Source organism: Megachile rotundata, chromosome 16 (genome assembly GCF_050947335.1).
Source record: "Megachile rotundata isolate GNS110a chromosome 16, iyMegRotu1, whole genome shotgun sequence".
NCBI lineage: Eukaryota > Metazoa > Arthropoda > Insecta > Hymenoptera > Megachilidae > Megachile > Megachile rotundata.
Genome location: NC_134998.1, coordinates 8034637 through 8051287, shown reverse-complemented (window position 1 = coordinate 8051287; position 16651 = coordinate 8034637). Strand labels below are relative to the sequence as shown.

General features: G+C 40.4%; 1 protein-coding gene across 6 annotated transcripts in view; it reads left to right on the top strand.

The window, feature by feature from the left end:
• The window catches only part of Ecr (ecdysone receptor), a 153605-nt gene extending 144683 nt beyond the window's left edge, over window positions 1–8922 (top strand). For 2 of the 6 annotated variants that reach the window (XM_076540908.1, XM_076540912.1), the window contains 4 exons: window positions 1350–1768; window positions 1839–2117; window positions 2363–2738; window positions 2850–8922. In XM_076540908.1, coding sequence (XP_076397023.1) covers window positions 1350–1768; window positions 1839–2117; window positions 2363–2738; window positions 2850–3094 — 1319 coding nt within the window. In that variant the 3' untranslated portion in view covers window positions 3095–8922. The remainder of the gene's footprint in view (window positions 1–1349; window positions 1769–1838; window positions 2118–2362; window positions 2739–2849) is intronic. The other 4 variants (XM_076540910.1, XM_076540913.1, XM_076540909.1 and 1 more) reach the window with 3 other exon arrangements.
• The last annotated feature ends 7729 nt before the right edge of the window (window positions 8923–16651 follow it).

Genomic DNA, 16651 nt, shown 5'->3' with positions numbered 1-16651 from the left:
CGGCTCGTCACGTTCCTGGCGGCTCCGCGGGTTGTTGAAGCCTCAAGCCGGCGTTGTTCTATTCCGCCTCGCTGAAAGAAGGCACGTAAGCGTGCAAGAGCAGAGCAGAGCGTGGCGTACTTTCACCGACCGTGACTTCTACCGCGCGGCGTTCCATTCGACGGGTTTCACGGATAAAGAGGGTAATAGAGGCGATGTGTCGCCACGTAGGTTACTAGAGCCCGCTTGCTTACGGGCGTCACACGCCTCCTCCTCGCGTAATCGCCGGAAACCTCCCAAAGAACGCCGGAGCAACAGCGTGTCCGCTTCAAAAATGTACATTACCACATCATCCTAGAAACATTGCCATGAGTGAGCTTCGTCAGGTGTTGTCATGTACAGATGCGAAAGATCAGCCAAATAGCATTCAAGGTCACTTGAACTTCACATAAGACTATAGACAAGACTATATTCAGTTGGTCCTTGTCATAAGACTATATTCAGTTAGCCTTTGACATAAGACTATATTCAGTTAGCCTTTGACATAAGACTATATTCAGTTGGTCCTTGTTATAAGACTATATTCAGTTAGTCTTTGCCATAAGACTATATTCAGTTAGCCTTTGACATAAGACTATATTCAGTTGGTCCTTGCCATAAGGCTATATTCAGTTAGCCTTTGATATAAGACTATATTCAGTTAGCCTTTGACATAAGACTATATTCAGTTAGCCTTTGACATAAAACTATATTCAGTTAGCCTTTGACATAAGACTATTTTCAGTTAGCCCTTGACATAAGACTATATTCAGTTGGTCCTTGTTATAAGACTATATTCAGTTAGTCTTTGCCATAAGACTATATTCAGTTAGCCTTTGACATAAGACTATATTCAGTTAGCCTTTGACATAAGACTATATTCAGTTAGCCTTTGACATAAGACTATATTCAGTTGGTCCTTGTCATAAGACTATATTCAGTTAGCCCTTGCCAGAAGACTATATTCAGTTAGCCCTTGCAATAAGACTATATTCAGTCAGCCTCCAACCTGCTGACACGAACCAAAATTTAACTTAGCTCTAATGTCATCAGTTAGCCTTGCCATAAGACTATACACAAGGCTACATTCAGTCAGCCTCCAACCTGCTGACACGAACCGAAATTGAACTTAGCTCTAATGTCATCAGTTAGCCTTGCCATAAGACTATACACAAGACTATATTCAGTCAGCCTCCAACCTGCTGACACGAACCGAAATTGAACTTAGCTCTAATGTTATCAGTTAGCCTTGCCATAAGACTATACACAAGCCTCCAACGTGTTGAGACAAACCGAAACTTGACCCTAATGTCATTTCTATCTGTTTACAGGTAGGGACGAGCTGTCGCAGCCTGGCTCTTTGAACGGCTATGGAAGCAGCGGAGGCGGTGGTGGAGGAGGTGGAGGAGGCGGCGGAGGCGGTGGCAGCGACGGCTGCGATGCCAGGAAGAAGAAAGGACCCACGCCGCGACAACAGGAAGAGCTGTGTCTCGTCTGTGGTGACCGTGCCTCCGGGTACCATTACAACGCATTGACCTGCGAGGGCTGCAAGGGCTTCTTCCGGCGCAGCATCACCAAGAACGCGGTCTATCAGTGTAAATACGGGAACAACTGCGAGATCGATATGTACATGCGGCGTAAATGTCAGGAATGCAGGTTGAAGAAGTGTTTGACGGTCGGCATGAGGCCGGAGTGCGTCGTGCCCGAGTACCAGTGCGCCGTGAAGCGTCAGGAGAAGAAAGCACAGAAGGTAGTTTTCAATGTTCTATGCGTATATAAGGAGGTTCTTTAAAGAAATTCTGAGAAACCGTCGATCACAGATCGTGGGTATTTCCTTGCAGGAGAAGGACAAACCGAACAGTACAACGATGAACGGTTCTCCTGGCAGCGGAATACGCGCCGAACAAATGGGCGTGAAGACCGAGCCAGCTGAGGCCGAATCGTTGTCAACGTCCGGAAGTAGCGGTATCCTAACGCCGGTCAGCCCTTACAGTTACGTGAAACCCATCACTCCTGAACAGGAGGAACTGATACAGAGGGTCGTGTACTTCCAGAACGAGTACGAGCAACCCAGTGAAGAAGATCTCAAGAGGATCACGGTGAGTATGAAACTTGCATAACTTCCGACTATGTGACCGGCATGTCCTTAAATCCTCTCAACCAAGTTGAGGCTCCTTAGCCTCAAGTTCTCCAAAGGTGCCAAACTGGTGGACCACTAGTAAATACATGGATTTGTGGTTGTTAGAGTTATGAGCTGGAAACTGTGATCCACGAAGTCTGTCGCCTTTGGTCGAGATGATAGAAGTTCATCTACAATAAGGAAATGCTTGTATTTCTGTTTAAGAACCAGCCCTCCGAAGGGGAAGACATCAGTGACTACAAGTTCAGACACATCACCGAAATCACGATCCTGACGGTGCAGTTGATCGTCGAGTTCTCGAAAAGGTTACCCGGCTTCGATGAGCTGATGCGAGAGGATCAGATCGCTCTGTTGAAGGCCTGCTCCAGCGAGGTGATGATGCTTCGGATGGCGAGGAAGTACGACGTGCAGACGGACAGCATAATATTCGCTAACAATCAACCGTACAGCAGGGAGAGCTATAACCTGGCGGGCATGGGAGAAACGATCGAGGATTTGTTACACTTCTGCCGACAGATGTACGCCATGAAGGTGAACAATGCCGAGTATGCGTTGCTAACCGCCATCGTTATATTCTCAGGTACGTCTTACCATGATGCATTACGTGCTATACGCGTTGAGTCACCCACACTTGTAATGAAACCTAGGTTGTTGATCGTTCATTGAGACGGGGTTTTTTTAACAATTGCAGAAAGGCCAAACCTGCTGGAAGGTTGGAAAGTGGAGAAGATCCAGGAGATCTACCTGGAGGCGTTGAAGGCGTACGTGGACAATCGGCGCAGGCCGAAGTCCGGTACGATCTTCGCGAAGCTGTTGTCCGTGTTGACGGAGCTGAGGACCCTCGGCAACCAGAACAGCGAGATCTGCTTCAGTCTGAAGTTCAAGAACAAAAAGCTGCCACTTTTCCTCGCCGAGATCTGGGACGTGACACCTTAGTTTGCCCGGTGAACAACCGATCGTCGGCTGAATCCTTGTTTCATCGGTCCGCAATGACGTTGTCGAGGGACTACGCTGGAGCGCAGCAGCATCATCGAGACCCAGACGCGAAGAAAACGTGGACACGTGGAGAGAGAACGAGAGAGAAAGAGAGAGAGAGAGAACTCCTGTACTAGTGCACCACCATGCCACTGCCTGAACGCGTTTACAGCGAGTCGACCGGTGTCCCAGGAGCACCGGCTCGTACGAAACTTCGCTTCTTCTCTCAGCTTTGGCTCGAGGGGTTCTCCGTGGCACCTCGACACCGTGAAAAGTTGTACGAGTTCGCTATGGATGCAGTTCTCGAGAGGCTGCGCAAAAATGGTTCAAGCGAAGGCAGTGGCGAGGCACCCAGGCTGTGATACGTAGAGACAGTACAGAGACTGTAATAAGGAGCTACCTACAGTTATGTTATTACTATATCCTCTTACCTGGCTACCCCCGGAATCGATATGTAAATGTATAATGTATAATGTATAAGGTATCGACTAAGGCGGGCGTGTTGTACGAGCAGATCGAGCGAGTACGAATCTAATTAAGAGCTAAGGACGCGGAATGCATGTGTGCGTGTGAAAGAATGCGAGCGTGTGAGTGTGAACCGTATGCGTGCGGACAATTCGGCTGAGATGCGACCACTGATGACGGAGAGAAAAATCGCACTTAAGTTTGTGGAAAAGGAAGAGTAAGGCGGGTCAGCTGTTGAGCAGCGAACTCGGCCGACACGCGAATCGAGTGCGAATTAACAAAGAAAATAATGATGATGATAATGAAATAACAGATGATACGATTATACATAATGATACCATAGAGTCTATATCACAACACATAGCATAATAATATATTGCTAGCATGTACACATTGTTTATACGTGATGAGGAAAGAGAAAAGGCGCGATAGAAGTGGATCAAAACGCGGGAAGGAAACGGGGTTAATCCGCCGATGGATATACATAAACGAGGTTTGGCATTTGCGCGTATCCGGGTTTTCTTTTTTCGCGAACTGTGCGTGGCAAGTAAAGGTAATCCAGAGAAAGAGAGAACGAGCGAGCGAGAGAGAGAGAGAGAGAAAGAGAGTAAGCGTTAGTAGCAACATAGGAAGTTAAGTAAAAAGTAAAAGTAAGCGAGGCTAGTTGGTAGTAGGTCGTAGTAAGTCAGTGAAGCTAGGCTAGGTGGACCGAGTTCAAGTGCAAAGCCTTGTGCCTTCAGCAGCGGACATCGGCTCACCGACAAACGAAAGCATGAAATTTAACCGTCCGTTTTAATTTTTTAATAAAAAAAAAAGAAAAGAAAAATCAACAAAATCAAGTAAAATATTGTAAATCTGTGCAGAGAGAGAGAGAATGAGAGAGAGGGAGAGTATGGTGTGACGAGGACAGATAATGGTTCAGACCGGTGAGAAAGATGGAGAGGATGAAAGCAACGGTGATGAAAGAACGAATGAATGAGACAAAGGAAAGGAGCAGGTTTCGCGAGAAATTTGACAAGAACCGGAAACAAAGATCTTTCTAAGGAGAAACACGGAACAGGGTCGCGCTAGAAGCTTTAGGGGAGTTCGATGGGACGATATTTGCTCGACAACTTGGGTCGACAGGACCGCTGTGACATAATATGCTAGCATAAAAAACACATTCGATCGTTACGAGAATCAAGTTGCTTCTGAGACTGACTTTCAATCTGGCTCGTACATCAATGGAGAGTGAGACGAACACACACAACACACACGTACACATATTCACACTCGTACACGAGCGCGTGCGCACATTCGTAGACACTTACCTTAGTCCAGAGAATCGGCGAACTGGAAAGATCTAGAAGACACTCGTTTGTCAACGCGAGGATTACGCTAAGATTCTCAATGTTGTAACACTGTAATTCTATGCTATTAACTGATTATATTCCGTAGTAAGTTAAACGAAAATTCGTGTAAATGTGTAACGAGGAAGACGAAGAACGATCAAGGCTGGAATAAAACACGAAGAGAAAGTAATCGAATCAGACACGAGAATGGAATGACTAAGTACTTCGCCTTGGACGAATAGAAACATCCTACACGCGTATCGTGTTTTACTATTGTACAGTTATACCAATCGCACGTTGGCGGCGTGTCACTATACTCAAAGTAATAACGTCGTTTCTCTTCAGCCTCGTCGGTTCGATGCCTCGAAGGGATCGCCTCGTCGACGCCTCGGACCTAACTCGATTTTACCACGATAAAAGAACTGTCTAACGTAAGAACCTGCCTCCGGGCAGACACTGCCACATCGCAGAACAGCATAGACGAAGACAGAGGACCCGAGGAAGAAGAACGCGAGAACCATCACCGCCATCGCTCCGCCGACGTGCCGGCCGCTTCAACTTCAAGGCGGCACGTGCTGTTCTCCAGAACTAGAAGAATAACTTTAAGGAACATCTCAGAGCGTTGCTGGAAGTCGTCATCTTTGTCTGTTGGACTTGGTCCAGGCTACGCTCGTGGGGCGTTCTAACGAAGGATAGAGTCAGGATTTGCAATAACGACATAATCCGAAGGAAGAAATTTAAAACGATCTCAATAAAGGAACTCCTAGCCAGCAACGCGTCCATACGAAGAGGACACATGTACAAAAACACATCACCATGGAACACCTGCACACACCTGTACTCCGCATTGCTGTAACTCACTCTAACGTTATCGAGTGCTTTCAGACACGCCGTTTTTTGCTATAGACGCAGCGAAAAACGAAGGATGAATTGCCTATTTGTTATTATACATCTTGTAAAAGTAGTGGCCATCGTCGGCCCGTGGCAGATGTCCTTATTGAAGCTCCACGGACCGACGATGTCATGTTCGTTCGAACGGTAGCATTCTTGAAAAGAATTAACTTTTAAGCGTGTGCTCGCGCGCGACAGGACAGCTTTGTTAAGTCTTCGACTCGCTTCAAAAGTGAACACCATGCAATGATGTACACTCAGGATAGGGGATGACCTTTGTAAAAGAGATTGTGCTCTCCCATGCGGGACACGGTTAATTTTGTATTTCGAGTCGAGCTCTTCCATTTCTAGAATCATTTTTATACAATGAACTTCCTACGAAGCTTCTTGTAATATTGTTCAAATTCTATTACACGTTGTTTATTCTGGATTAGCTGCATTTCTTTTTTCCAGCCTCAAATTGTGCAATATAGACAGCCTGCTGGAACTGTCCAGTCCAGCATGGGAGAAGGTCAGGAACGTTCTCGAAGGATCGGCGCTAGGGTTTGGCGCCCCTGATCTAATCTCCAGTAGACTCAAAAAGTTAGAGGCTAAAAGTTCTTTAAATTTGTGCAATTCGGAAACCTAAGAATTTGAAAATTGCATTTAAATATAGCAAGAGTCTACTGTGTCATGAAATTTAAGAGTACACGTTTCTTTGGACACAATTTTTGCTACAGGGTCGTACAAATGTTCGCGCCAGTCCTGTACATTGTATCAAGAAAATCACGAACCGTCGACGGCAGGTCGCGTCATCGTTTCATTTTCCATAGTGCTTAGAATCGCCCTGTTGACAGGCATTTTCCTATCGAAGGACGCAGTCCCCTGATTCCCAATATGGCGTCGTTAGTTGGCGCGTCGAGCGCCAGGTGGCGTTCGAAAACGCGGGATCCGAAGAATACGGACAGGTTTTAAGACGGGAGAGGAATCAAGGTGAACCGCATCCTTCGGCAAATCAGAAACCGGTCACACGTTGCTCCGTGGGTGAACCGAAAGGAATCGAAGGCGAAAGACAGAGAGAGTGAGAGGAGAGAAGGCGGGAGAGAGAGCGAGTGGAAGGGTACGAGCGACAATCCACGTTCACATACATGCAGAGAGATAACACACGTACACACACACACACACGCGAACGAAAGAAATACTATATACATTCAATTCTACGATCACTGCCAAGGGCGTTTTAAACCGTCGACGTCGATTTCTCATTGTCTAAACGTATCGTTTTAGTCGTCGTCGTCGTTTTCTCGAGAAGCTGCTGCAAAACGATTCTAATTATACGAAAAGAAGGACACTACCATTTGCTCGTCACAGGCGACACCTAGAGATATTTAAGCGATAAAAACGAAAAAAAAAAAATGCAAAAAATATATATTATTATATATACATATATACACATATATGTATATAGTATGTGCGCCCGTTCGAATTTTCTCGCGAGCGATTGTTCATGATAACTGCCAAGCGTAGACTCGAGTTTCTCTGTTTTTTAAGGGACAAAACTATAATACTCCTTTTGAATGTGTCGTTGAACCATACACAGCCATGCACAGAAACGCGCCATACGAACAAACACACACACACACACCGATTACACAATGTGAATATGTGTCATATGTATGCGCATCGTGCCGCAATCTCTCTTGTTTGTCTGTTTGTCCGCCCAGGTACCCTGATCTGTCCGTTTCTCCTAGATGTCTCTTTTCGCCTCTTGTACATACTAATAGAGCTGATGTACGTCGTCACGATATAGCGTGGAGTTATTCGCAAATCGATTTACGACCTTGTTGTATCGCGGCGGGTACTGTACATGTGTAAATATATCAGGCATCTGATCATCCACGGTGACTTTGACAAACGCGACCAAAGGCTGCAAATCTGTTTTCAGAACTTAATTTCTATCTTCGCAATTTTGTACCCCGGGACAGTTTGAAATTTTTGGGAATTTGTAGGCTTTTATTGATATGTCCGTTTACAAAATTTAATATTTCAGTGGAAATCTTGATTTGATTAAAAATTTCGTCTTGGTATTACGTCGGTGGTTGCTGATTTTTTAAATGCTGTTTGTAGTCTTTTGATATGAAAGTTTGCAGAATTTAATATTTTAGTGGAAGTCTTGATTTGGTCAAAAATTTCATCTTGGTATTACGTCGGTGATTGCTGATTTTTTAAATGCTGTTTGTAGTCTTTTGATATGAAAGTTTGCAAAATTTAATATTTCAGTGGAAGTCTTGATTTGATTAAAAATTTATTACGTCGATGATTGCTGATTTTTGAAATGCTATTTGTAGTCTTTTGATATGAAAGTTCGTTTGCAAAATTTAATATTTCAGTGGAAGTCTTGATTTGGTCAAAAATTTCATCTTGGTATGACGTCGACGATTGCTGATTTTTGAAATGCTATTTGTAGTCTTTTGATATGAAAGTTCGTTTGCAAAATTTAATATTTCAGTGGAAGCCTTGATTTGTTCAAAAATTTCATCTTGGTATGACGTCGACGATTGCTGATTTTTGAAATGCTATTTGTAGTCTTTTGATATGAAAGTTCGTTTGCAAAATTTAATATTTCAGTGGAAGTCTTGATTTGGTCAAAAATTTCATCATGGTATTACTTGGATAATTGCTGATTTTCGAACTGCTATTGATACAGTAGCTGAAAGCAGAGAATTAAGCATTGAAACGTTCGATCCCGGGGTAACAGCTGTGTGTGTTATGGTCCCTGCGAAGTGGGTAATATTACTTACTCGGGTCCGAAGTCAGGAAACTCAGTTTTTGCAGCCTCTCGTCGCGTTATCTCACCGTGCAGCGTAACCTGATACTTTCGTTGCTTGTAAGAAAGTTCGTAGTTGGTATTTTCTTATTGGACGGCAACGTTTCGGCAAGAAAAAAACTAGAGCGAACCGTGAAAGAATGCTAGAGCGAGGAAGATGGTTCTTGTTATATTAAATCGCGAAATGGAGGGAGTTTTAATTTATTGGAAGCTGTAGAAACGAAGAGAACAAGGAACGAAGGAAGCTTATAAGCTCTGAAGATTATTATAAATAAAGTTAAATGATTATACTTTGTTATGGTAGTTTTATGCATTATTTTCTGATTACTCTGGAACGCGTCTCGTTCCCTTTTCATTTTTTTTTTGTACATAATTGTAACGAGAGAAATGTAAGGAGCCCTGAGAATTTTCATCGAGATTCTTCGTCCCTTTTTGAAATTTCGAGAAATTCCACGTTTGTTTGCATCTTGAACGCCATTGCTCAATTTTTCAAAATTTCATTTCGCTTCTCGATATCGTAACGGTGAAACGGCAATAAGTTAGTATCGTATAGTTCGCGGGAAAAAATCGGTTTTCGTCGCGTTGTTTTGCAACTCTACTTCATAAGCGACTCGTGAGTAATATAAGCTGACTTATTAACGATCGAGTTGAATAGTAGCGACCGATACTCTGCAACAACTGTAACGATAATCGACTAACAAAATTTTCGGGGCTGCCAATACTAACACCAAAACGTACAAAATTTTTCATCACACAAGCGAGCTGTTCAATAGATCGACTATAAAAATAAGATACTACGACTAACAATCGCTGCTTAGGCATAATACGAGTAAGTCCGAAGGAACGAGAGAGAAAGAACAAACAAAAAAAATGTTATATAGTGGCGACGAGTAGCGGTGGAAAAGAGAAATTAACGAAAAGGAAAAAAAAACGTGGCACGATAAACCGAGAGAAAAAAAGAGGACAGAGTTACTAACTATTATTGTATAGTACTGATTATCGTACAAATTATTGTCTCCAGACTTTTAAGAGAAAAAAAGAAAAAAAAAGAAACGATACCGTCGTCGCTTGTCACAGGACCTGCCCTCGTCGGATGTGCACCCGGTCGACTTACTACTACTACTACTATTGCTACTATTTATTGCTATTATTGCTCCTGTTACTGCTGTTATTATTACTATTGTAACACGTAAACACTAACGTTTGTACTTGCATCACGGGGAACGCACGCAAAATGAACGAACACACGATACATGACACAATGGTACGATCGATCGAGAAGTATAGTTAAGTATAGTTGGGACGTGGTTATGTATTTTTGGATATATAACTATTTGGACGCAGTGAACGTTTCAATTTGGTTATGGAAATTTGTTTGTATAGTCGGGAGGTATAGTTGGAACTTTATAGTTGATTGGGTTGGAATTTAGTATTTGGTTTGTGTGAGACAGAGTTGGGATTGTAACTATAGTTCATTTGTATGGGCATAGTTTTAACTATAGTTCATTTGAATGGGCATAGTTTTAACTATAGTTCATTTGTATGGGCATAGTTTTAACTATAGTTGATTTGTGTCGGTATAGTTTCAACTATATTTGATTTCTGTCTGAAGAGTTTTAATTATAGTTGGTTTGTATCGGTACAATTTTAACTATGGGTGATTTGTATCAGCATAGTCTTAACTATAGTTGACTTGTATTGGTATAATTTTAAATATAGTTGATTTGCATCAGTCTAGTTTGGAATATGGTTGATTTGTATTGATACAATTTTGACTATAACTGATTTGTATCAGTATAGTTTGAACTATATATGATTTGTATTAATACAATTTTAACTATAGATGATTTGTATCGTTATAGTTTGGACTATAGTTGATTGTATCAGTCTAGTTTGAACTATACTTGATTTGTATCAATACAATTTTAAGTATAGATGATTTGTATCGTTATAGTTTGGACTATAGTTGATTTGTATCAGTCTAGTTTGAACTATAGTTGATTTGTACCAATACAATTTTAACTATAGATGATTTGTATCGTTATAGTTTGGACTATAGTTGATTTGTATCAGTCTAGTTTGAACTATAGTTGATTTGTATCAGTGCAGTTTGAATTATAGTTGATTTGTATCGATACAATTTTAACTATAACTAATTTGTATCAGTCTAGTTTGAACTATATATGATTTGTATCAATACAATTTTAACTATAGATGATTTGTATCGTTATAGTTTGGACTATAGTTGATTGTATCAATCTAGCTTGAACTATACGTGATTTGTATCAATACAATTTTAACTATAGATGATTTGTATCGTTATAGTTTGGACTATAGTTGATTTGTATCAGTCTAGTTTGAACTATAGTTGATTTGTATCAGTGCAGTTTGAATTATAGTTGATTTGTATCGATACAATTTTAACTATAACTGATTTGTATCAGTCTAGTTTGAACTATAGTTGATTTCTATGCACACAATTTTATCTGTAGGTGATTTTATCGTTATAGTTTGAACTATAGTTGATTTGTATCAGTATAGTTTGATCTATAGTTGATTTGTATCAGTCCAGTTTGAATTATAGTTGATTTGTATCGATATAATTTTAACTATAACTGATTTGTATCAGTCTAGTTTGAACTATAGTTGATTTCTATGTTTACAATTTTATCTATAGGTGATTTGTATCGTTATAGTTTGGACTATAGTTGATTTGTATCAGTCTAGTTTGGACTATAATTGATTTGTATCAGTCTAGTTTGAACTATAGTTGATTTGTATCAATTTAGTTTGATCTATTGTTGACTTGTATCAGTCTAGTTTGAGCTATAGTTGATTTGCATCAGTTTAGTCTGAACTATAGTCGATTTGTATCAGTTTAGTCTGAACTATATTTGATTTGTATCAATACAGTTTGAACTATAGTTGATTTGTATCGATACAATTTGAACTATAAATGACTTGTATCGGTGCATTTGGAAGTATAGTTGATTCGTATCGGTAGAATTTCAACTATAGTCGATTTGTGTCAGTACATGATTAACTATAGTTGGTTCGTATCATTATAGTTTGTACTATAATCGATTTCCATCGCTATAACTTGAACTATAGTTGACTTCTATCGACATACTTGCAACTATACTTAACACAGATGATTTCTAATTCCCTGCCTCTTTTGTTCAACTATAGTTTCCAAATTAACTACTCTGTAATAAATTCCCACAACTATACTCTTTCACAAATACATAATCTTCCAGACCTCCACAAGTTACAATATTCCTTAAAAACAAAAAATAACTATACGCAACTATACTATCGATACTCGATCAGTTGTACAATACACGGTACACCGAGCGTGAACCTGTTCGAAGAACACGAAGAAAATTAATCTAAAAAGCGCGTCCCGTATCTTCTACTTAGCATTTACTATACCTAACTATTATAAAGAAGTACTACTATTGTAAATTATCGAAATTATTGTTAAAGAAAATTGAGAATTCGGTGTGAAATTAGATGAAACTGGGCGTAGGCTCCTTTCGTTTCACCTTTTCTTTTTTTAGTCGTAAGAAATCGAAAATGTCGTGGTCGGGACACAGAGTCGGCCATATTGGAATGAAAGAAACTATTTAACGAATTGGTGCTTTGGAATGTATTAGACTGAACAAAAAAATTATTGTTGTACGTTTTAAACGAAAACGAAAAAAAAAAAAATTGAAAAACAAGTCGACTTGATTGGGAGTTCTTTTGCTCCGCATTCAATTAATAATTGGTAATTGATCATTTCTATTTGGAGCGTTTTATATATATACAATATATATTATATATTCGCTAGGTTGCACACAAAGACACACACACATATACACGAACACTACACTAATATATTGCGAACAGTGGTGGGAATCAAATCGCCTTTTGTGATTGGAAAGTTGTTTCTAAGAAAGTTATTTTAAATCGGTTATCGATACGTCGACGCATCCTTTTCGTTCCAAGCGACGGTACTCGACGTGTCGATCGACAAAAAATATCGACCGAATTATCGCGTATAGCGCGGGCAAATTTTAATGAAACATTTGTGATTCTAGTAGGTTAGATTTGTTAGATTCGATTGTATTTCGAGAATTATCTAAATTCTTTTTAGAGCGTATATTCGTTGTCAATTCAAATTTCGCGGCGTTGTTCCTGTTTTCTCGTAACCGATCTCGAACGCGCGGGAAATTCAAACGGCGGTTCTCACTTTTCTCCAAATTCTGTTATATTCGCGAATCGAAATTGAGAATCGCCGACGTTCGAGTCAAAATTTCTATCGTCGTTGCAATTTTATTAGACGTACTTTCGACTGAGTCTTTGCAAATAACTAGTTTGAATAATTTGCGGGTTTTTCGATAGGCGAGTGTTGGATCGGGCGAAAAGACAAATGGTCGCGTTGCGATTCCCAGCACTAACTTTTCACACGTGTGTATACAACATGAACGTGCGAATTTGAGAAAAAAATGGAAAAACGATATTACTTTGTATGTATAACAACAATTTAGCAGATTCTGTGCTCGAACGGAAGAGGATGAGTGAGAAAGGTAGCGTGCGTGAAAGAAAGAAAGGGACTCGGCGTGCACTCCGCCCACGTGGAGGAATTTTTGCGAAATTCGGCAAAATACGGCGGTGCGGTTCGACTTAAATGCGCCAGTTGCGTGTAAAATAGAAATTACACGACGTAGATAACTCGGTAGACACGCGTGAACGTTCGTCCCAGTCGATTAAAAATTTTCAAATGAAATCCATGCGAGAAAGGACGCGTGGAATTACAAAATGCAAGCTCTACAAAATTTCACCGTTTTTCAAACTTTTGTAATTCCTTTCCAAGTCCCAGAATTCCCTGATCGACTGCGGACCCATAATTAACGCACTAAAATATGACATTTCAAAGAATCCTCGGAAATTCGAAGTTCACGCGTGTCTAGTAACTTTCGTGTTCTCCGCAATGGGAGCCACATTGTACATCAACAATATTATATTCTAACGATTACTAATTAACTAATGTACAATAATTTTAACGATTGCTAAACGATAATGATGAAGTCTTTATGCGTAACAGTGTTGCACGAGGGAGGTGGGAGGGTGCGAGAGTGGGAGAGCGTGAGAGGCGACTAAAATGGAATCCTGAATGTAAAATGGCGAAACGGAAGAGAAATCGGAGAATCTGTCTTTCCGTAGTTTTGGAAGGGTTGTTGCCAGTCTGCAGACTTTTTAACAAAACTTGCAATTGTTTTCTATTTCGTTTGAGATAACATTTAAAATTCTCTTACTCGCATTTTTCATCGAGAAAGTATTTCTTTAAATTTCGTAGGAGAAATAATTTAAAGTTCTTTCCAAGTTAAACTTTTGAACAATACAAAAAACACAAAGGATTCCGTTAATGCAAACATGAATGCGAACAATGTTAACGTTTCAACCAACAATGAAACGAGAACCACTGGCAATCAGTCACGAACCAGGTTATAAGTGCAAAAATTCGTTAAATAGAATGTTAAAACATAATTTGAAAATCGAGTTCTTGCGCTTATTAAAAGTTTCACAAACGAGATTTCGAACAGTCAACAAAATTTCGCGAAAATATTGACACGTTCGAGCCCTTTTAAAGAAGCTGATTAATGTCCTGTGTCGAGATATTAATCGGTTAATCTCTTTGGAGTAAAAACATGGCCGGGCCCGAACGTTGAGTCGCGTAATGGCGTCCGTAAGGCGGGAAATTTGATTTCCCCGGAGACTAAGAATTGATTTTCGAGAATTATTTTGACGGCGTTTCGTTAATTAAATGCAATACTGTGAACTACGTGAGGAACGAGCAGGCATCCCTCACCTCCGTGATTTTTTGAAAGCAGACAAAATTTTTTGACTCCTTTTTTAAGACGTTTGTCTTGTTCGACAATCGTTTTGATAAGCAATAAGTATATAGACGTTCAAAATTTAGTAAATTTCGTTTGGAATTTGGAACGAGTAGTTGGTAATTGACAGTTCACGAAATTTTACCAAAGCGCTGTTACATGAAAGAGTACCTCTAAAGATAACCTGAAAAAAGAATTTTATCAGAGTTTGAAATTGAACGACACAGAAACGCCCGTGTAAGAAAATGTCGAGTACAAGAAAGAGGGCGCTGAACGTTTTTCCCCTTGAATTCTAACCTCGAAAAGAAAACAAGTACCAACCCTCAGATCTATTAAATCGTTAGAAGATTTATTTTCCTGAGGTATCCAAGAGGCGTTCAAAAGTTTATTTTAATAACGAGAAGATCTAGGAAGATGAGAAAAAAGAAACTATTTATTTTTCTTACACAGTATTGCACAGGCCTTTTCATTGAAAGGAAGATGGCGGATGAAGTTCGGGGAGAGACAATTTGTCAGATGATTAATTAACAAATTCGAGACGGTTAACGATCGAATAGAAAAGCATTAATTAACGTTAGGATAAGGAGGAGGAAAGAAAAATACGTAGAGTGCGTGGTGAGCGAGTGAGAGGGAGAGAGACAGAGAAATCACAGAAGCCATAGAGTTCAAAAGAGAAAAAAAAAATGAAAAAAATAATAAAAGTAAAATGAAATAAAAAAACGAGTGCATTGTGTACATACATAAGGAAAGAACAAAGACGAACAGAGCCGTAAATACAGTGTGGTAACCGAACGACAACTTTGTAAATTAGCTTTGTACATTGATGATCCCTATTGTTTTCGTTTTTTAATTGTTGTTTCGACGAGGGAGATCTGTATACCGCGACCTGTTAACCGATTAATTTTTAGTTAACGCAAAATTAATACAAAAAAATTATAAATAGATATTGAACATTAGACTGTGAAGAATTTGGTTAACAGGTTAATTTGAAAAGAAATTTTTGAGTGCGAATTTGACCCGTGAACAGAGCAATAATCGAAATCGAGTAAAACCTTGTAATTTCTTTGCTTCTGTCGAAGATTTCGTTCTGAAAATATAAATGTAGTATCTAAGAGTATAAAAGGGAGAACAAGAAATTGCTGGCAATTCCAAAGATTTTACCCACGACAAATATATATATTTTATTATACTATGAAGTTGAGAGAATAAAAACCCGGGATTCATTTCTTGTCCGTTCTTTTCTCAAAGTTAAGATAGAAAGATGTTTATCTATTATTCTGTATATAAAACTGTGCATATACATATGTGTATACATAACGGAACATATATAAAAACATATATATTTTTCTGGATTAAGAAGAAAAAAATGATAAGGACGTATCCGACTTCGTGGACGCAATAAGAAATTCACTATAATCGATTATGCATGGGCATCAGGGTGTAGTTTAATAGAGAGAGCGAGAGAGAGTGAGAATGAGAGAAAGATAATTATTAAAGAGATGACTATTTTCTTGACGAAAAAAACACGAGAGTACACAAGAGAATTGGAATTCATTTTCAATTTTTTTAGGAACTATTGCTCTGTTTGTGGGTCTAGAATTTGTTTGAATGATTTCGGATTTCGTTTGATACAGAGGTGAAATTATAGAGGTAAAATTACAGTAGAGCCTCGTTATATTGCCGTCGGTACAATAGAAAGAGCGTGTAGAGATATCAGCACGTGAGGATCTCAGCGCGTGGAGGTCTCAGCGCGTGGAGATTTTAGCGTGTGGGGATCTCAGCGCATGGAGATATCAGCGCGTGGGGAACTCAGCGCGTCGGAGTCTCAGCGCGTGGGGATATCAGCGCGTGGAGGTCTCAGCGCGTGGAGATCTCAGCGCGTGGAGATCCCAGCGCGTGGAGATCTCAGCGCGTGGAGATCTCAGCGCGTAGAAGACTCAGCGCATGGAGATATCAGCGCGTGGGGAACTCAGCGCGTGGAGATCTCAGCGCGTGGGTGTCTCAGCGCGTGAGGATCACCGCGCGTGGAGGTCTCAGCGCATGGAGATCTCAGCGCGTGGAGATCCCAGCGCGTGGAGATCCCAGCGCGTGGAGATCTCAGCGCGTGAAGATCCCAGCGCGTGGGGAACTCAGCGCGTGGAGATCT